This window comes from Dromaius novaehollandiae, chromosome 18, assembly GCF_036370855.1.
Source record: "Dromaius novaehollandiae isolate bDroNov1 chromosome 18, bDroNov1.hap1, whole genome shotgun sequence".
Lineage (NCBI taxonomy): Eukaryota > Metazoa > Chordata > Aves > Casuariiformes > Dromaiidae > Dromaius > Dromaius novaehollandiae.
The window spans coordinates 15,624,981-15,645,799 of NC_088115.1; the positions used below are offsets into that span (position 1 = coordinate 15,624,981).

The 20,819-nt window shown below is 56.8% G+C and overlaps 1 protein-coding gene across 7 annotated transcripts; it reads left to right on the forward strand.

Moving 5' to 3' along the window:
* The first annotated feature begins 505 nt into the window (after positions 1 to 505).
* CEP131 (centrosomal protein 131) lies at positions 506 to 20,809 on the forward strand. 7 transcript variants are annotated; one of them, XM_064522837.1, is made up of 26 exons: positions 506 to 560; positions 2,899 to 3,100; positions 4,200 to 4,285; positions 5,174 to 5,288; positions 5,732 to 5,859; positions 6,345 to 6,458; positions 6,599 to 6,748; positions 7,173 to 7,290; positions 8,115 to 8,231; positions 9,336 to 9,504; positions 9,652 to 9,752; positions 9,885 to 10,064; positions 10,468 to 10,659; positions 10,788 to 10,925; positions 11,564 to 11,689; positions 11,797 to 11,913; positions 14,932 to 15,034; positions 15,401 to 15,602; positions 15,923 to 16,030; positions 16,295 to 16,412; positions 16,724 to 16,798; positions 16,888 to 17,030; positions 18,142 to 18,319; positions 18,443 to 18,639; positions 20,216 to 20,276; positions 20,404 to 20,809. In XM_064522837.1, the coding sequence occupies exons 2-26, from the start codon at positions 2,924 to 2,926 to the stop codon at positions 20,476 to 20,478; spliced, it is 3,288 nt and encodes a 1,095-aa protein (XP_064378907.1). In that variant the 5' UTR covers positions 506 to 560; positions 2,899 to 2,923; the 3' UTR covers positions 20,479 to 20,809. The 7 variants fall into 7 exon arrangements, with proteins under 7 accessions (XP_064378907.1, XP_025974326.2, XP_064378908.1 ...); XM_026118541.2 differs by lacking the exon at positions 506 to 560 and adding an exon at positions 567 to 1,191 and having other exon boundaries at positions 9,670 to 9,752; XM_064522838.1 differs by lacking the exon at positions 506 to 560 and adding an exon at positions 567 to 1,191 and having other exon boundaries at positions 5,213 to 5,288.
* Positions 20,810 to 20,819: the final 10 nt, after the last annotated feature.

The following is a 20,819-nucleotide window of genomic DNA, read 5'->3' on the forward strand; positions in this document are numbered from 1 at the left end:
GGTGTTGGGGGGCTCGGGGCTGCCGGGCCGGGGGGGGGCTGCTGCTGCTTGCCCCAGGCCGCCACTGCAGCGAGCTCTGCCTGCCCCACAGGTACCCCTGCCCCATAGCTCTGCCTGCTCTACAGATACACCTTGCCCCATGCCTCTGCCTGCCCTGTGGCCCTGCCTGCCCCGTAGCTCTGCCTGCCCCCCAGGTACCTCTGCCCCATAGCTCTGCCTGCCCCACAAGCACCTCTGTCCCCGGCTGTGGCCACCCCACAGGTACCCCTGCCCCATAGCTCTGCCCGCCCCACAGGTATCCCTGCTCCACCGACATCCTCTGCCCCATGGCTCTGCCTGCCCCACAGGCAGCCCTGCCTCCGTCCGTGCCCGCCCCCCAGGGGCCCCCGCCCCCCAGGGGCCCCCGCCTCCGCCCGCCCCCTTTTGCGGCTCAACCTACCCCGCCGCCGCCCCGCCCCTGCCGCCTGACTGGCAGCCGCCGCGGCCAACGGGAGAGCGGCCGCCCCGCGGGCCGGCCAATGGGCCGCGGGGGGCGGGCGCGGCGCGCGGCGGCGGCGGCGGTAGGCTGCGCGCGGGGCGGCCCGGGAGGGGGCGCGGGGTCCCGCCGCGCTGCGCCCGCGGCCTGTGCTGCGCTGCGCGGGCGCCGGGCGCCCCTGCGAGGCCGCGGTCCGGCGGGGGGGAGAGGGTCGGGCTCCGGGCCTTTCTTTGGGGGAGCCCTCGCGGGGGCGGGCTGTGAGCGGGGCCCGGGCGGTGTAACGGGGTGTCGCCCCCCGCCAAGGGCTGCGGAGGGGGGTTTCCCCGGCGGGGGGGGGGCTGTGAGAGGGGCCCGGGGCGGTGTAACGGGGTGCTCCCCCCCGCCCCGGAGTGTGGAGGGGGGTTTTCCCCCCGGGGGGCTGTAGAAGGGGACCCCCGGGCGGTATAACAGGGTGCCCCCCAGGGGGCTGTGAGAGGAGGACCCCCCCAAGGGGGGGCCCTGAAAGGGCGGGCCCCCGGGGAGCCCCTTTGGGGTGTGCGAGGAGGGTCCCCCCCCCTTGGGTGCTGCGTAACGGGGCCCCTTCCCTCACCCCCTCCGTGCGGACGGAGCCGAGGAGGGTCACGACGCAGGGGGGGTCCGTCCCCCAGTCTCCCGGTTGCTCCTTCCCCGGGGCCCGAGGCTGCCCGTAGCGCCGCGGCCGCAGGAGGCCTAGCTAGGTAAGGACCCCCCGCCGCCTCCTTTGGAGCCCCCTCGCCACCCCCGTCTCTCCCGCTCGTGCCCCGGGTGCGAGTGTCCCTGGCTGGGACGGGGGTGCTGGCCCCTCGGTCCCTGCCCGGGGAGATGGGGTGGTGGGATGGGTCTGGGGGGTTTCGGAGCAGACCCTGCCCTTGCTGCCGGCTTGGGGCTGTGTCCGGAGCAGCCCCGACCCGTGTTGGGGGCCTGACTGCGGGGCTGGGGCCTGCTTTCCATGAATGCCTTAAAAATAACAGTGTGACGGGGACGGAGCGAGGACACAGAGATAAGAGCGCTCCGTTTCCTTTGCATGCGGCGAAGCGATGGCTCAGCTCAGCAGAGGAACCTTTTAAGACTTTACTGCTCCTTATCTTAGCAGAAGAAAGCTCTCACCTTGCTTTGCCAGCTCCGTTCAGCAGTGTTCGGATGCTGGAGTGCTGGGCAGTGCGTTGTTGTCTGGACGCTCGCCCTGGCTTTTGCACCCACAGGCTGCAGAAGAAAAAGCATGTCTCTGTGATCTGCCCGGTCCCAAGCCAAGCGCTCGCTGAGGTTAGGGCCTGTTTTCTTGGTGTGAGCTTGGTGGTTTCCATAGAGAGCCTTTTGTTTACACTGGTTTTAGGAGCCGGAGGTATTGCGAATGTCTTGTGCAGCTTGGCGGTGTGTGTAGGGTGAAATCAGATCATTGGAGGAGAGGGAGAGATGTCTGTTCGTTTTAGGTACTGTTCAGGTAGGTTATTACTATTTAAAGAAGTAAAGCGATGTTGTAGAGTCATTGTGCAGTTGCCTGGGGACTGGAGAGGTGGAGACAGAGCCAGCAATGGCTTCTGGGTCTGAACTCTGTGACGGGAGAGGAAGCAAGGGCAAAACTCAGAAGTTGCTGCCTCCTGAGTGGGGAAGGGCAGTCCAGGAGCTGGACCTCTGCCTGCGTTCTTGGAGAGGGCATGGCCTTCACGCGCTGCTTACTGATGGGGTTGTCAGAAGTTTCTAAACAGCTTCTTGCCAGAAACTGGGAGCGGATCCTGGGGGAAGGATCTCTCTTTTAGTTGCCCCATTTCTTACACTTCTTTGGCATCATTGCCCGAGAGAGGGCACTGGGTGAGGTGAACCTTTGGTCTTAGTGGATGTGGCTGCTCTGGGCTCACAAGATCCTCTTCTAGCCGCGATCTGTTGCCAGTGAAAGAGGCTGACATGAGGAATGGGGCTTTTCTTCTCTTTGTGAGTCACCTGCCGGGAAACAGCCTGGTCTGATGAAACGAGCATTAGCTTCCCGGTCTGTAAGATGGGGCAGCTGTACTTGGTGTGGCTGGCTGGGAAGTAACTAGGTCAAATATTAAGAAAATGGCTGTTGGTTTCAGGTACTGTAGTTGTAGGGAGTGCAGCTAAAGATGTTCCAGGTTGTATTTTCAGGGTTAAGGACATGCAAATATTGAGAAAGGTGTTTTGTCCCCTTTGAAAACAGGGCCCACTGGGGACGAAATCTTGGAGCTCTTTTGCAGAGGCGGGCATGCATGTTTTGAAGGCACTTGGAGTGGGAAGCCTGAGCTGGGTGAGAGGCCAGCCAGCAAATGTTGAGTCTCTGTGTTTGGGCTTGTGGGAGAAAGCTGGGAGCAGAATGATTTGTTTTCTTATCCTACAAAGCTGGACGCATTCTCCTTTGTGTCTTCACTTCACCTTCTCCCCTGCATTCTCAGGGCCTCCCCTTTTTTTGGCGTGAAAATGAAGAGCACCCGTAGCAGTTCCTCGTTCCAAGGCGTCAGGTCTGACAGCGTGGACTTGAGCCTGACAGGCCTCCCCGTGCAGGTCACGCGGCGCCCGAGCAGCGCGTCTCCTGCCAAGCACATGGCACGCTCCATCTCCGTCATCACCGACAGCAAACCAAAGAGGAATGCTCTGGTGAGTCCGGGGGAGGAGAAGTCCTTCCCAACTCTCCCTCCAGGCGGGGCGGGGAGGCGTGTGTGCCTGGGCAGGCGTATGACGTATCTTGACGCACTTTTACTCTCTTGGCTGCTGAGCGTTGGGTGTGCTTCCCCATTGCACTGATCCTGCGAGCCGAGCCTTGAAGTGCGGTCTGGGGAGGGAGGTGCTGCTGAGGAGGGCCCTGGGCTCCCCCGTGGAGCGCGGGGCACTGCTGCACTTTCATCGGAGAGCAGCCCGACCACCTGCAGGGGAGGGAGAGTTAGGCTGGTCCAGGTGCTACCCAGACCTGCAGCGTCTGGGTGCCGCAGTGCTGTGTCCTCTCACTACGCTCCACAGTAAAAGCCTCAATTGTCACCTACTCACTAGGTCTCTTCTCAGCCCTCGTTATGTAGACAGAAGGGCAAGCACTGAAAGCAGCCAGCTTTGCACGTCTCTGTTCTCTTCCTTGCTCTTCATCTCCCTTCCCTGATTTCCTTTTGGAAACTCTCTTGAGTTCCTGATATCTTCTGCCAGATACTGCAGTGCTTTCAAGCCCAGTCCTGTGCTTTGCTGAGCACCCTCGGTTCCTGCTGAGGTCAGCAGGAGCTGAGGATTCTCAGTCTTACGGAATGGGAACTTTGAGTGTTTTTTCAGCAGAGTGAATGAGCCTCAGGTTCTTACTGGGCTCTGTAAAAATCCAGTAGTGGAGAATCTCTGCACTCTTTGCTGAGTAATTCCTGCTGGCTTGGCAGTCTTCCTTAGCATTTATTCCCAGGACAGGTAATAAACACAGCCCTTCTCTGCCACGGAACTTAAAACGAATGAATGTATTCCTGCCTGCTCAGCAGCAATGCAGGAGCCCAAGAGGGAGCTGGATGTAATTCCACTCTCTCTCAAGGAGAGGTTAGCAACCATAGGAATATCAAAAACGTCTTGTCTGTGCTCTGTAGAAGGGGGTGGAAGGGTAGCACCAACAGCAGTGCTATTTTAGGATGCCTTACTCGCCCGGGGGAGCCTGCCTAGTCCAGGCAACCCAGCTCTGTCTGGTCCTGCTTCTCTTTAAAATCACTGCTGAATATAACTTGCTGCTCCACAGGAAGATGCGGGATCCCGGGCGATTAACAACCTCCGGAGATCCAACAGCACCACCCAGGTTAACCAGCGGGTGAACAGCACGCTCAGGTACCGCTCCAGCCATCTCTGTGTGTCACTTTGTGTGCAACCCCACTGGTCTGTCTGACACCTCTTGTCCTGTGGGGAGAACGGGCCCTTTCTTAACTGTACTTTAACAGATTTTATCATGTGCATCATGGGTTGTAACCTGGCCATGGAAATCCAGGGTCTGTTTTTTTGCAGGGAAGTTACGTGATTAGAGTCTGGGGAAATAGAGTGTATTTCTGTGGGTTGGAAGCTCCTGTCACAAAGGACACCCGAATTAATTCTGAGGGATGGGACTGTTCACTCGAAACAGCCCCTGATGGACCCTCCAGACCATGGCCAAGGTGGGGAAGGGAAAGCCGCCCTGGCAGTTGTCAGTTTTTCAGGCACAGTCCTTGCTGTGCTGGAGGCCACACAATCACTGATGTATCTTGAGATCTCCTAGGGGTGGGAATATCAAGTATTAGGAGAAGAAAGTTCTCTTTTTGCCTCCAGTGACTTCCTAGGTCCTGTCTTTGAATTGTGATTTTCAGTTTCCTCTTGTTGCCTCGTGCGCATCCCTTTAGTGTATTCTATCTCCGCGTGTTATGCTGAAGTATAAAGCTTTACGTAAAAACTAATAATTTACAGATTTCCTGACTATGAAATGATTCTGCAGCCCTTTTTCTTCCTGTGTCCTGAGACAGGCACTAGGTACATCTCAGCTTTATCAGGCCACTGCTGTGGGTATTGTCAGGCTGCTCTGTTGAGATCAGAGCATGTTTCTTGCTGAAACAGTCTGCTGGGGCACTGCAGTGTGTGCAGAATGAGAATCCCGGTACTGCTGTTTTGTTGCCGTTTGTCTGCATCTCATATTAACTCCAGAACATGTATTCTTCCCTTCTCTCTGCCTTCCTTCGGTTTGGGCTGAAGCCCAGAGCAGACAGGAGACTTCCTGACCTTCTTTGACAGCCGTTCTGGTGGAAGAAAGAAACTGGCGAGTCTGAGCAAAACCTCCCCAGAGAAAAAAACGACATGGAACATCTTGGTAAGGGGGATGGTCTCCCCAGGTCTGGCTCTCCTGACGTGAGGAGTCAGTGGGATTTGGGTTGGTGGGTGCGAAGGATCTCCCCTGGATCTGAAGATGGGAATGGTGTAATTCATCTGTGACAGCCAGGCTGGTCCTTCCTCATCCTCCAGTCAAAGCTGGCACAGCGCGAGTAGCCAACATGTTGAGTCATTGCTCTGGCCTGTTTTGACCATGGGTCTCTGTGCCTGGCCCAGGGCTTTTGGTCCCTCACCTCCATGCTCCTGCCATGTGGCGAGAGAGGCGGGAAGTGGTGCAGGCGATGCCTTGAGGCTGCAGGACTGTGGAACACACATGGGTTTTCTTGTACGAGGGCGAAATTTGGCTTGTGGAGGAAGAATATGTTGTCCGAAGAAGTTTGTTTGGCGCTTGCATACGCTTAATGCTTGCTAACTCCATGGCAGGACGATCAACCACGAGCGTTCCCCGGCTCATCCGGCACCCATGGCTCCAGCACCCTTGAGCCACCGGCAAGCATGAGGAAGAAAGAAGCCACTGTGCTCCTGGCAGCCAATTTCACTGCCAACAACAGGTAGGAGGAGCAGTACTGAACCGGGAGCCCTGTAGGCCTGGTGTTGGGACGAGTTAAGTTGAGAAAATACCTGGGCAAAGGAGGTGGTGCTGGTGCTCTGTCTCTGCCAGAATATCAGGTGAAACGTGGGGCAGGCGGATGACAGTTGTGTGGGGCTGGGCTGGTGAGGACATGTTTGGAAGCTGCACAGGTTGGTTGATGTGTGGGAAGAGCGAGGCCATTCCAACTGTAGGAAAGGGAACAAGTAAGACTTGAAACCTTCAGGGCTAGGAGAGACTTGAGTAAAGGCTGTGTGTTTAAAGTGGCCTGAGAGGCAGGCTCTGTTACATCTGCTCAAGCTGTGCCTGCCTGGTGTCCGCCTGTGTGTCAGGTAACGGCTCCGGAGGAGCGAGCTCTCGGGAGTGGGTGAGCTGCTTGTGAGGCCTCCCCTGCCTTTTGCCTTCAGATGGGGCAAGTCCTAATGCCTTGTCTTCTCTCCACAAAAGGAGCAACAAGGGCGCAATGGGCAACTGCGTCACCACCATGGTGCACAACAACTACTCCACCACTGATAAGGGCCCTGCACCCAAAAGCTCCAACCAGGCACCGAGCTCCCTCAAGTAAGTGGGTGAGGTCCTGCTTTGTGCAGAAGTTGGAGGCTGCTTCACCCTGTGTCCATGTTGGGCCAGTCCTGTTCACTGTGCAGATGTGGCACAAAACAGGGCAGGATGGTACCAACTAGCTTCATCTTCTGCCTTAGCAACGTTATCAAGGCGACCTCAAATGAGGAGAATGAAAGCAGCAGTTTCATGAAGTCCCAGAAGAATTTCTCCAGCAACAACATCATGACCCGCAACAACAACAGCAGTCTGCTCCGGAGGAAGGAGGTGACGGAAGAGGAGGCAGAGAGGTGAGGCAGAGCTGGTGTGCGACGGCTGATGGGAAGAGGCAGGAGGGCAGTGCCAAATTAAGGGGTGAGCTTGGGGGTCGAGAGCAGGGGAGCTGATACTGGTTTGTAGCTGTCCTGTGGGGCTCTAGCTTCTGGAACCGCTCCTCTCAGTGCACCTGCATTGGCTGCTGACGGGCTGTGTTGCTGTACCCTGCGCCTTGGCTCTGTTTTGAGTTTCCCTCATCAGAGGGCCAAGTTCTGCCTATCCCAAATATCGGCTCAGGAGAAGGCCTTGCTGAGTCGGAGTGTAAGGTGGGGCAGCACAAGTCCTGGTGCTGTGGGTGAGCAGTCCCTCTGCCCTCCTGCAGCAGGTCGTGCTGGTCCTGCCAGGCCTGGTGGCTGAGGAGGGCCTTGGGGCCCTGCTGACCTTCACCTTTCCTTGCAGGTTCATACAGCAGGTGAACCTTGCAGCTGTAACTATCCAGCGCTGGTACCGACACCACTCGCAAAGGCACAGGATGGGAGCGGCTGCTCTGGGGCGCCTGTTGGCTTCCAAAAGAGAGGTCTGTCTCCTGGCTTATAGCTTAGGCCCTTCTGAAACTCGGATGTCCTGCTTGCCTCAGTGAGGGAGGAAAATTCGTTCCTTTAGTCACCAGACCATCCACCCAAGAACTGAGTTGTTAGAGACAAGGGGACTTTGCATCTAGCCAACCTCTCGCAGTATCAAGAGCTGGAGCAGGTCCTGGTAGCTGTCACTGCAGTGAGGGACTGACCGTGCAGGTGGGAAGCACTAGCAGTGATTTCAGTGCCAGTTCAGGCTGTGAGCCCCTGGGGTCAGTGCTGCAAGTCTCCACTGTACTTGTTCCCGTTCCTTTAGCTGCAAACAGCCAGACAGTTGGCAGTAACATCGCTAATCCAGCTGAATTCTTGTTGTCTTGGATGCTCTGGTGGCCAAAGGAGGGATACCCTGTCTCAGCTCGTTGTAGCAAATCAGTAACAATTGGCTCATTAGAAAGTGACGTGTCATCTGCAGCTATTTGTGTTTCTTTGTATTTAATTATTTATCCAAATAACAAAAAGTACTGGAGCTCTTGTATGTGCGATTCTATTTTTAAGCCTTGTCTCTTCAGTGGTTTCAGACCCAGATGACTAATAATTGCATTTAATGTCTAAAGAAAATAAGCTGCCCTAAAGTGGAGCTTTTCTGAGGCCTCTGCTTGCAAGGAGGGGAAGGTTGGGGAGGGGAGGGGAAGGTTGGGGAGGGGATGGAAAGCCTTCTGGACACGGGGTGACTCCAGGTGAGATGCGTCCTTTCCCACTTCCCTGCTGCAGGTGATGGGTGCTGGAGAGTTCTCAATAACATTTTTTTGTCCCTTCTGTCGGGAAGGAAAGGCAGCAGCAGATGGAGGAGGGGAACATCCTGGATTTGCGTGAGAGAAAGGATGAGGAACGCCGGAAGATCCGAGAGGAGAAAGCGCGCCTAGCCCGACGTGCCGCTATCCAGGTAGGGATGAGGCAAGGGCATTGTGGCCTGGCTGAGACCTGTCTGTTGGCCATCTTTCTTTGTGAGACAGTGAAAGGGCCTTTTCTCTGCATCTTTAGGGCTTTGCATGACGCAGAATTAAAGCAAGCCTTCGAAATGGAGTGTTCCCTGCGGAGAAGGAGGTGCCATAGAGCAGTTTCCCTTTGTGTTCCTGCCAAGCCTTGGCAGCTCATTCAGAGCTTGTGAAGACAGTGCTGGTTTCGATCTAGTTCTTGGGGAAAGGGTGACCGTGCTGAAAAAGGAGACTGTAACTGCAGCTCCTCGGAGTGGCTGAGGATGAGGGAGGCCCAGGACCAGAACCATCTTTGGGAGTGGGATCCCTCCAGGGTGGCTGGTCCCCCCGCTCTGCGTTCTGTGCCTCTTGGTCGTGTTTCCAGGAAGCTCCTGAGCACCTTGCAGTCTTTAACCTGTTCTTGTAGCCCTCTGTGGCAGGGAAGGCCTGGTACTGCTGGAGCTCAGATGAGAAGCTGCATCTGTGACAGAGTATGGAGAGTTGCACATTGGCTTGCAACGTAGCTGAAAAGATTTTAAGATAACCCAGTTTTGCTTTGCCCTAAATGGAATCGTGTTTCAGCAGAAGGGGACAGCAGTGAACAGCTGGAGGATGGTAACTTCTTAAAATGCTGCAACAGTCATGCAAACATCTACTTGTGCCTTAACTGACTTCCCGAAATTCAGCTAAGGCAACACCTTGGGCACTGCATCGTTGCTCCACTGCATGGTGCTTGGCCCTCGAGCTGTTGATGCAACATGGACTATTGAGAGGCCCTTGACGGAGAAGCCAAAGGACATTGCGCAAGGGTGTATGAACAGCGCTTGCTCACGTGTGGAGCTGGCAGGACCTTGGTCACCACCTCCGGTTTGCTCGCAGGAGCACAGAGGAGAGCTGTTGTTTCTCTGCTTTCCCTTTCTCTGAACAGGGTTGTCCTGGTTAACCCTTTAGCACCTGAGCATGTAGATTGTTGCTGTCTCCCAAACCTTTGCTAATACGTGCAAAGCAGCGCAGGTACATGTCAGAGCAGACCCTGTGCTGGGCAGGCTGCTGATGGCTTGTCTGTCCTATAGGAGCTGCAGCAGAAAAGGGCCCAAAAGGCTTCTGACACAAAGCGCTTGGCAGAAGAAGAGCTTGCATTGGTGAAGGAGAGCAGAAGGGCCGCAAAGAAAAAGCCTGCCAAACCTGCTTCTGCAAAGAATGTCAGTCCAGCCAACAGTGTCATCAAAGCCAATAATGCTGGTGAGTCCCTTCTGCAGGGTTCTGATGCTTTTGGAGAAGTCTTTGACATGAGGGGGAAGGAGGACGATGGAGGGGCAGTGCTCCCTGAGGGGAGCTGCCTGAAGGGGGCTGGTTGTTACAAACATGAAAACAGTCTAATTCCTGCAGATGCCAATTTCTGCCCAGTTATTGCAGAGCCAGAAGAAAGTGCCCTTGCAGACCTCGGCTCCATGCCTTCACAGGATCACGGGGCAGAGAACATTTTGCAGGTGGGCACTGGCTTTTCCTCCTCCTGCTCCTGGCACCAGCTGTTCTGCTGGTGCTGCTTTGGAGCCTGGGTTCACTTCTGAGGATATCCAGCAAACTGTTTTTACTCCAGTGTGCATTTTCCTCTCCCCTAGGATGTGAGCTCCAGGGAGACAGGCGGAGAGGATCTGGAGATGGTTACTGCTGCCAGCAGGGCTCAGTCCAAAGTCACTCTCAATGAGCTGCTGGACACCCTCAGGCTGTTGGAGGAAGAGCCAGAGCTGCTGCCCCATCCGAAACCCTTCAAGAAGGACAAATATGCCTGGATAGATGGGGTAAGCAGAGGACTGAGACTCCTCACATCCACCCCTAGACAGAGTTGGCCGCATTGTAAAAACAGGCCCTTTCCCAAGGGCTGCCTCTGTCCAGTGCTTGCTGGGTTGCAGAGAGCAAGAAGGCCAAGAAATGCGGCTGGCTGACTGCCTCTGGGAGTGCCAGCAAAGGCAGCAGCAGAGTTTGGTGCGGTTGGGGCTTGGGCCTTCGTGAGGAGGAGTGAAACTGTGCGAGGGCTGCAGTGGGAGGGAGCATGGCCACAGAGGACGAGGACTGGTCACTGGAGGGCAGTGGGAAGACTGGGTTCCAGTGGTGCCTGCTGGGGAATAACTAGCACCTTTTCCTCTGAGCCTTCCCCTGCAGTGCAGGCTGCCTTCCTTGCTAATTGCTGTGTCTGCCCAGCAGGAGCCGGACTCTAATTCCCTGACTGCTGATAACTTGGAGAAGTTTGGGAAGTTGAACCATTCCCCTGGGGTCCCTGAGGATGGGGCCCTGCTCTCAGAGGCCAAACTGCAAAGCATCATCAGCTTCCTGGATGAGATGGAGAAGTCTGAACAGGAGAGACCCAGATCCGCTGCTTCGGCCACGCAGCGGGAGGTGAGTGCTGAAGCGAGAGGCTGTTTGTATTGGAGAGAGAGTGTGAGACCCAGCAGGGAAGGGGCCTCTGTCCTCATCCTGGCTCCAGCTGGTCTCCAGCTCATTTTAATCCGGTTTTTGTGTCCCAGGGACTCCTCTCTGAAGAGGAGCTGGCTCACTTGGAGCAGGCATCAGCTGTTGCCACGGAAGTCACCAGCTCCATCATGAGGCTGAAGCTGGAAGTGGAGGAGAAGAAGCGAGCTGTCAGCCTGCTGCAGACAGCACTGGTGTGTGAGCCAGACGTGCTTGCTTGCTGGGGAGAGAAGGCCAAGAGCCCTTGACAGATTGTTCTTTACAGTGCAAGAAGACAGCTTTGTGAGCAGGGCTTACCTTCTGTGTCCCCAGCAGTGCTAAGCACTGCTGTGCTCCCAGATCTAATGCAGAGGAGCCAGAGGGGCATATTCTGCCTGGATGTGCAGCAGTCTAAGTTATTCTTAGTGTGGGAAAGATATGCATGGTCCTTTCAATTAATAAAGTTGTTCATTGCTGCTTTGCTGTGAGAAGCCCAGTTTGGTGTGGACTTCTCAGCTTTCTCCTTGCTGCCTGTGTGATTTGAAAATCATCTTCAAACTCCCCTCCGGGGCAGGTTCCTGACCAGTGCAGAAGCCCCCAGCCAGGGCCTGCGTGATGCCTTTTCCTGGGCTAAACTCTCCTTTTCTCTGTCACCTGGGTGTTTGGTCTGTCCTGCTGACATTAGGGCAGGATGTGTCAGGACCAGGCGCTCTTTTCCTTTCCCTGGTCGTTCTGGCTCTCTGGCCCCACAGTGCTTTCCTGGTTTGATAGTTATCTCCTGTATAGATGCCTGGGCTGGTGTAACATCTTCCTGTAGTGTCTCATGGCTCTATTTCTCCCTTGCATCCAACAGGCTCAGCAGAGGGAACTGACTGTTCAGCACGTCAAACAGACGGAGAAGGAGCTTGGCCACCAGCTCAGGCTGCAGAGAGAACAGTATGAGGCCGCCATCCAGCGGCACCTGACCTTCATCGACAAGGTAATCTCTCCTCCCAGCTTCGGTTCTTCTGAAGCCAGAAGCCAGGGGCCAGCGAAGGCGGCCGTACTCTGCCTGGCTGTCTGATGCCTTGTCTGTACCCTACCCAGCTCATTGATGATAAGAAGGTGCTGAGTGAGAAGTGTGAGGCCGTGGTAGCTGAGCTGAAACAAGTAGACCAGAAATACAGCAAGAAGATCGCCCAGATGCAGGAGCAGCATGAGCTGGTGAGGGGATGGGGAGGGTGGGCGTGCAGGAAGAAGAGACATGTTCTGATGCTGCCGTGGCAGGAGTGGGACTGTGCAGTCTTCTAACCCGCAGGGGTTCATATGGGAGCACATGGCCGTGCTGGTGGTCTCCACCCAGAGCCATATCATCTTCCACATTTTGAGGCTCAGTTGTGCTGGCGAGTTGTGCTACTTGCACAAGAAGTCCCTGTTACCTGCAGAGGTTTGCCCTGGCTACCCAAGAGGCTGCTGTCCTCTGCCGGAGGGCTTGCTCCCAGAGCCAGGGGCGTGGGACTGACCAGGAGCCAGTGTCAGCTCCCAAGGGCACTGCTTGGGGAGAGCCTTCCCCCATGTCCATGGAGCTCTCCCCCAGTCAGGGAGGTGACATGGGGGATTTCACTTAAGCCAGAGACAAAAGCAGGTGCTGGAACAAACCCGATGCCACAGAATTTGTGCCTGTGGTCATATCCTTCTATGTGGAATTATTACCAAACCCCTTTGCTGGAGCTGGAATGTGCAGAGCCAAATGGGAGCAAGGTTATAAAGGAACATGGGGTGTATCTTAGAGATAAATAACAATAACAGACCTTTGTGGGTTTCACTGTGCTGTTGCTGTGGCCAGTACCCAGACACACAAAGGGTTTTTACAATGAGCCTGTGCAGTGTGATTCATGCCTTGGGGCCCTTCTCTGGGATATGCTGCCTGCTCAATGGGGACTGTTCCTCGGTCCCTCTGCAGCTGGCTGGTGGCTTCCCGCAGGAGCGTGGAGAGAGCTCCCTCTTCTGTAGATGGAGACAGCTCATTTCGCCCTGTGCCGAACACTGAGCTGAGCCTGGCAGAACGAGGCAGTGCGGCTGGCTCGCCGTGCCCGTGCGGAGCTCATTCCAGCTCTGCTGCCCCAGTCCCTGTCCACCCTTAGCCTCGAAGCTCAGTTCATGTCCAGGACTGTCTGAAGTGGAGACAGTGTTTGCACCAGTCTCAGTCTGTTTTCATATGCAGTCTAGCACAATGAAGACTCGCTTGGCTCATTTTGCCTTACTGTTTAAACCTGAGTTTTGAGTCCAGCCGGGAGGAGGAAGCCAGTGCAATATTGCTTCCCGCAGAGGTTTTGGCTGCTGCAGGCAGTGAAGACACACTCAAGAGTGGGCTTAGTGCAGTAGAGGAGGTGCCTCTGTTATCTCTCACTCCCTGCTCAAAAAAGGGCAGAAGTGGTGGGAATGGCCTGGGAGCTGTGGAGGTGACGCGGAGAGAGTCTCGTCTTCTCCTGGCTTGCTCTGAGGCCCCTTCATGGCCCTGCTTGGAGCGAGTTGGGCTCCCAGTTCTGCTGAGCAGCTCATGGCAGCATCTGCTTCCTCTGCGTGGTGGGGAGGAACCCTGAGTGATGCTTCTCCCCATGGGGGCTCCTGCAGCACGACCTCTCCCTGTGGCTGCAGCCGTCTCCCTGGCCCCAGCACCCTCCCGGAGCAGAGCTGGCTCTGCCCTTGCCCTGGAGCTGTGGTTGCTCTCGGGGCTGCCAGGTGCTCGGTGCATTTGCGTGTTGACTACCCCTGCTTGGCTGCACCTCCCACTCTCCTCCCCTCCAACCCCCTCCTGTCTCTGCCGCAGCCCGGCTTTCTCGTGTGCACACCTCTGGTTTTGCCTCTCCTCTCTCCCTTCTCCTCTCCCTTCTATGATTCTGTGATTCCCTTTCTCTTTCCCTCTCCTTCTTTCTTTCTCCTCAGGTCTGGCGCACTTTGGGCCCCTTTTGCGAGGTAAATGTGTTCTTTGTTCTTTCTGTGCCTTGCCCCTCTGCTCTCACTCGCTGACCTGCCGCCGCTCCCCGGGCAGCAGCACTGAGATGGCAAGACGCCCCTTCCCCCTAGGCCTGGGGAGGGAGTGGGAGCTCCCAGCCTGACAGGAGGGTCAGTCCTGTGAAGGAACACCTTCACCCTATCTCCCCAGGTGATGGGCTCAGCCACTGCCCTGGGGCCGTCCCTCTCCTCCACTGCTGATTTTGCTGCTTTCCCTGCCCTTTTTGCTTAAGAGAGTGCCACAGGTTGTGCTGAAGACCATCTGACGTTCCCCATTCCTCTCTGCCCAGCAGCCAGGTAACAACCATTGCATGTTCCTGCCACGCTTCTTGCTTTTTGAAGCTGTGAAGTTTCCCCAGCGTTGTGCACATTGCCGTCATCTGCCTCTCCCCAAAACGGAGCCATTTCTGGCCAGGCCGTGCCTTCCGTGGGCCAGAGCCTTTCTCAAAAGCAACCCCATTACGAAAGTATGTGGCTGATTGCTTCAACCTGCTTTTGCCAAAGAGGAGCCTGGAGAAGAGCTCTCTGAGCAGCAGGGCCTGAGCGTTTCACCAGCCTTTTCTCTTGATTAATCAGACACAGCCCCGAGGAAGGCTGGAGAGGTAAATGCAGTCAAAGGAAAGAGTGAGAGCAGTGGTTGTGCCTGGGCTGTGCAGCCTTTTAGGGTCTTTGAAGAGCCTTGTGGCGCTGCAGAAATTTGGTGTGTGGTGATATTGCAGCGTTCTTCAAAAGGTGTACTTGTCTGTCCTCCTCGGGAGCCTTCTACCCACACCCTAAGCCAGGGAGAAGGGAAAGTTGGAAGCATCTTCAGATGTGACTGCAGATCAGCCTACAGACAGGCTGCTCTGCCTGCAACCATCTGCTGTCAGAGCAGCATGAGCAGCCTGGAGTTCCCGTCTCCTCTCCAATAGGTGTTCTCGTTTGTCAGCCACTTCCAGCAAGCCCTTTTCTAAGGGTTTTGCCCTTTTCTCCCATGCTCAAATTCCACAGGGCAGCAGCAGCCCAATCGCCCAAGAGAGAAGGTGGCACTGGGGGAGCGTACATCTAGTTCCCTGGACCAGGGAGAACACAGCTGGCCAGGACTGTTTGAGTGGTCTGTGTGCAGCTGAGGTCATCTGCTCTTGTCTACAACTTCCTTTTCAACAGCCAAGCTCCCAGGCTCATACATCTTTTCTTTTTTCTCTCACCTACCTTGTCTCTGAAGTTTTCTGTTTTGTTTCCAAACAGGAGATCAAGAAACTCAAGGAACTGATGAGTGCAACAGAGAAAATAAGGCGAGAGAAGTGGATGGATGAGAAAACCAAAAAGATCAAAGAAATCACTGTGAAAGGTATAGGCACATGCCCTCAGCTGTGGCGTGGAGATGGGTGGGTATATAGGTATCACCGTGTCTGTGCTGTTCCCCGGACAGGGACCTTTGGTGTAATAAGGTGCTGATACCTCCAGGAAGGTATTCAGTGTGGACAGTCTCTGATCCTTATGTGTGGTAGAGGCAGATGCTAGAGAGCAAGAAACCACATACATGCTCACTCTCTCCTTTCCGTGCCAGCCTTATCTTTACTTAGGTAACATGTTCATGGTCTCCTCACCAGCTAGTTAGGGCCAAGGGTAACTGTGCTGGCCAGAGATCTATGCCAGTGTTTGCATCTGGACAGCCCCAGGGCTGCGTGATGACTGTCCTTCCCTGCTGCCCTAGGGCTGGAGCCAGAGATCCAGAAACTCATCGCCAAACACAAGCAGGACATCAAGAAGCTGAAGATGCTGCATGAGGCAGAGCTGTTGCAATCCGATGAGCGGGCAGCCCAGCGCTATTTCCGCCAGGCAGAGGAGCTGCGTGACCTGCTGGAGCGCGAGAAGCAGGAGCAGAGCCAGCGGGAGAGGGAGCTGGCCCGGCAGCGGTACGTTGCCGAGGAGGAGCGAGCACAGTTTGGGGCTGGACAACGTGGGGTGGTGTTCAGCACCCAGGTAACGGCGGGTTTTTGACGTGTTCAGCAGTTAGTGTCCACATAAAACAGCCCCTTCTCCCTCCACCAGCCCTGCGGTGGGAGATGCCAGTGAACCAGGGACTCGGATGTCCTCCGCAGTCAGACTGGCCCCTGGTTAGCCACGGGAAAGAGGGTGGGAAGGAGACGGACCACTGCAGTGCTGCCACGCTCCTGAGAACCGGGGACAGACGCTCCAAGCCAGGCAGATCCCTGACATTTCTCCACCCCCGTAGGTGCGAGAAGCACTTGGAGCAGGAGGAACAGGCGCTGCAGCAGCAGCGACGCCGGCTCTACACCGAGGTGGCTGAGGAGAAGGAGCGGCTCAGCCAGCAAGCGGCCAGGTGAGAGGGCTGGGAGCAGGCCTGGTGCGGTACCCGTGCGGCTGTGTTGCGTGGTGGCTGCCAGCCCTCGCTGGGTGAGCTGCCGGAGGATGTGGGGCAGTCCTGGGCTTAGAACGGTGGGGCTGGTTTCCCCAGGCAAAGTTCCCTTGGGAAGAGGGGTGGTACTCAAGAGGGGCCGAGGTGGAGCAGCCCGAGAAGATCACAGCTGGACAGAGGCGTTGGGCCAGCCGTGGACATTACAGGCTGTGATCTGTCTGCGGGCAGGCAGAGAGCAGAGCTGGAGGAGCTGAGGCAGCAGCTGGAGGCGAACAGCTCTGCTGTCACCAAGGCGCTGAAGGAGGAATACGCAAAGGAGAAGGAAGAGCACGAGAGGCGGCATCAGGTCTCTTTTCCCCTTCCCTCCGGGGTGTCCCCGTGCTGGGCCCTGGCCGCCGGCGTGTGTGAGCTTGCCATACTTGGGCACAGGCAGTCCGACTGCCGGTGCCTCGCTGCAGCCGTGCGCTGCCCACGTGGGGCTGGGACGGGGGCTGCGTTACCATGTGCTGGCACCGCTGAACAGCCTGGTAGCAGCCTTGGTGCCTTCCGCCAGAGCTGCGCGAGGGAAGGCTGTTCCCGTCGGCAAGCGTGGGGTGCAGCGGCTGGCAGAGCCGGGCGGGTGCTGAGTATTTGCTGCTCTTGCTTGTCTCTCCGTAGGCAGAAGTGAAGGTGCTGAAGGACCGGCTGGAGATTGAGAAGCAGGCTTGGGAGGCAAACTACGTGAAGAAGGAGGTACAGCTAGGGCTGCTCTCTGAAGGTGTCACCCTTGGGGCTCAGAGAGGACTTGAGGCAACCGTTGCCATCTCTGTCTCTGTCCCCAGGAAGCCTGGCTGCTCTCCCGGGAGCGGGAGCTGAGGGAGGAGGTGAGGAAGGAGAGAGACAAAGAGATCGAGTTGGTAATCCAGCGCCTGGAGGCCGACATGTCCTCCGCCAAGGAGGAGTGCGAGAGGGCGGCAGAGAACAGGTGGGGAGGGAGTGGGTGGACCGAACCCGCAAGCTCTCACTCCTCGAGGGCTGTTTTCCTTCCCCCCGTCCCCTGAGGCTTGGTGCCTCTGCCCAGTGAGCTCTGGACACGTGATTGTGCTGCCCTAGGCTCCATGTTTCTCTGGCAGAGGTCGAGGAGCTTGAGAGCACCCCAGCACAGGAACAGGGGAGCAGAGTGACAAGCAGTGAGATGAGCTGCGTGCTGCCCCAGGGGAGGCAGCTTTCCCTCCTTTGGTTTCTAGCTCGATCTGTAATTACCTCTGCCCAGAGGTTTCCGTCACACTTCACTGTGTCGGCCTTTTCTGCATTTGGCCTGAAGTCATGGGCTACCTTTGTGCGTTTCTCCTCCCCGCTCACTGCTCCGTGCACGTCTACTTGTGCGTGGACACGGTCAGTTCATGCAGTGCTGCGCAGGAGCGCTGCGGTGTGCAGCTCAGGGCAGTGTTAGCTCGGAAAGGAAGAGTTGGCAGGGATGAAGGCTTACTCCCTTCCCTGCTGAACAGCAAAGCGTGTGCCTCATCAGCACTGTTTGCTCTGGACCTGAGAGGGTGACAAACCCAGGAAAGCCAAAAGTGACATGGCAGTGGCCAGGCTTATCTAGATGCAATACCTGGCTTTCGCACACTGCTGCGCTTGCACATGAAGGGTCTGCTTGCAGGATAGAGCACCTCGCACTGATTTCTCCTCCAGGGACCCCAGGGCTGCCCTCTTGCAGCCTGGTCTCCTTGGCAGCCAGCTCCTCTCGCCCGTTCTCAGGGCGAGGGGAAGGTCAGGACAGATTGAAAGGAACCTGCCCATGTTCAGAGCCTGAGAGCTGACAGCCATGCAGAGCAGGGAGCCTGTCTGCGCGCGGCGAGAACAGCCTGGGGCCCTTTGAATGGCAGCAAGAGCACTGGGAACAGGGCACTGCTCCCTTCTCCAGGCCACGGACAGCCTTTTACTGCGTACAGAGCCCTGGACCTCCTGCGGGGCAAATCACATCATTGCCGCTGTGCTGTGGTTGCTCCTGCAGCGCAGAGGAGGCTGGGAATGGTCCCAGTGTGGCTGCAGCTCTAGGCTGAGCTGGGCTGCCTGTCCTTTCCTCACTTTAGGATTAGGAGGATCCGAGACAAGTACGAGGTAGAGCTCCAGGAGCTGGAGAGGTCTGAGCGGAAGCTGCAGGAGCGTTGCAATGAACTGAAGGGGCGGCTGGCTGAGCTGGAAGGGGAGAGCCTTCATCTGCAGGGCCTGGTGAAGCACAAGGAGCAGGAGGTGGAGGAGATAAGGAAGGTGAGTGGAGAGCAGAGTTTGGGGGTCTGGCTCCTCTCTGCTCTGTGCCATGACTGGCGCCGAGTCCCTTGCAGCACTCTGTGCCCACCAGCAGCTTGATTTCACCTCCCTGCTCGGCCATAGGTGAGGGACCAGCTGGCCCAGGAGCGGAGCAGCTTGGCAGAAGTGATCCGCCAGGAGTTTGCCGACAGGCTGGTGGGGACGGAGGAGGAGAACAAGCAGCTAAAGGCAGAGATGGCAGAGATGAGAGCCCGGCAGCGCCTGGAGCTGGACAGGGTGGTGCGGGAGAAGGACGAAGAGCTGGAGGAGGTTCACAGGAGGTGAGGCTCCCCGGCTTGACTTCCTGCTGGGCTGCCCCAGGCTGGGCTCACAGCTGGGGCGGCGGGTGCAGAGCTAGCCCAGCTCTGTTGCAAGAATGTGCCGCAGTGTCGCATCCTCAGGTGCTGTTCCCAGTCCTGCGAGGGTGAAAACAGGAGCAGTCACCTGAGCTGGCTAGCTGCTTTGCCACCATGCTCACCACTGGCCTTTGTGGTGACCTCTAGCCTATTCTGCGTCATCCTGTCCCCAGGGCTGCTCCCTTCCATGCCTGGAGGACAGGGGTGTTCAAGTGTGCGGCTGGAGCATTGCGATGGCTCCTGCCAGGAGAGGACAGTGGTGCGCAGCTACATGTGCTGTTCCTTGCTGTGCCAAGAGCACTGTGAACAGTCCAGGTTCACAGTCTGCTCCTGGAAGGCTCTGCTGTGGATAATGGCACGATATATTCGGTTGCAGCCTCGGCATCTTGCTCTGCAGATTTGCTGCTCCAAAGAGGCCAGAGAAGTGATTCCCCTTCCCGGGACCACAGAGAGTGGAGGAGGGAGCAACCCGCTGCTGGGTCAGGGCTTGGCTGGCTGCTTGCACAGCCGTGGAGGCCGAGTGCAGCTGTGACAGCTGCTCTCGGAAACAGGAGGGGGATTGTAGCATCCTGAGAAATGCTCCAGTGCCCCAGAGCATTGGCTTCACAGCACCCCAGGACCTGGCTCACGGGATGCAAGTGCAGTGCCTGCGTGCAGAGCCTGGCGCTGCGTGAGGCTGTGCCGCGGGGGCCTGGCTCTGGTGGTGAGCGAGGAGATGGTGCTGTGAACTGGGCTGAGCGTCACATCAGGCAGCTGGTTTAATGCTTTCTCTCCTTCTCCTGAGTCTGCCTGTGGGGGAGGGATTTTGCAGATGAAACAAGAGTCTGAACTGGAAGCACATCTCTTCCAAGGGCTCTTCCTGTGCAAGTACTGAGTGCTGTAAGAACTGCTTTTAGCATAGTACAGACTGCGGCATCTGTGTACAGAGCTGTTCAGTAGTAGCTGCAATGAGCTGCTTTTGTATGAGCGAACGGAGCTCGCTGTCTTCCCCAGAGCCGGCTGAGTGATTCCCACTCGCTCCAGGAACCAGGCCCACACCCTGAGATAACAAGGGTCTCCCTTCTCCTTGCAGCCATTGCATACAGCCTGGCAAAGGCTCAAATCCAGAGTCTGGTGCCCCAAGAGCTGTGGGGACAGGGATACAGCTATGGGGCAGGAACCGTGGGTTTGCCAAACGGGAAGAAACTTGGAAGTAAATTCCTGGTTGTCCTGTTAATTAAGTCTCATCAAGTTAATATCTCCTTTTTACTATAGATTACTTGATCCAAACTGCATAATGCTCAGCAGTGAATAAAGGCACCCTAAACTGCGGAGCGGCTGTTTGGCTTTGTGCAGTGTGTCCTGGGGTGGGACGATGCTGTGGGGAGGAGTGAGGGGCTGCAGCTCCTCCGGCTGCCTTTAGCCTTGCTAAAATTCCCACCCGGTGGCAGGGGGTGAGCCTGGCGTTTGGGGCCTGGGCATCGGGGCAAAGGACTCAGCCTCTTTTTGCCTGTCTGCTCAGGGTGAAGACGGCCGTTGTGAAGAAGGAAGAGAGCGTGAACAGCCTTCGGAAGCAGTACGAGGTAGGCGAGCGGGGCCGCGGGTGGCACGGGCCCCTGCTGCCCCGGGTGCACGTCCTGCCGCAGGCAGCTGCAGCTCGGCTCCCAGGACGCCGTTAACTCTCCCCGCTCTCCCTGCGGTCTGTTGCAGGCGGCTGTGAAGAGAGCTGACCACCTGGAAGCCCTCCTGGAGCAGCAGCGGAAGCAGCTGCTGGCTGCCAAATAACCGTCCCGCCGCGCAGGGGCTGCCGCCCCGAGGGACGAGGTGCCCTGGGGACGCCCGCCGGACCCGTGCTCTGGGCTGGCACTGATGTGTGCGTGCAGGGGACGTGCGTGTGTACGGCTGGGCTTGGCCGGGCTGCGGCGAGGTTCTCCCTGCCCTCACGTGGGCCGTTGTCCTTTTTCTTTTCTTTTCTTTTCTTTTTTTTTTTCTTTTTTTTTTTTTTTAAACAACCTCTGTTACTCGTGTCTCGGCCCGTGACTCCTGCTAGGGACACTCGGTAACATTCAAGTTTTCTGTGGTTGTATTTTAACAATAAAATCTGCGCTGATTTCTACAGTCGTTTC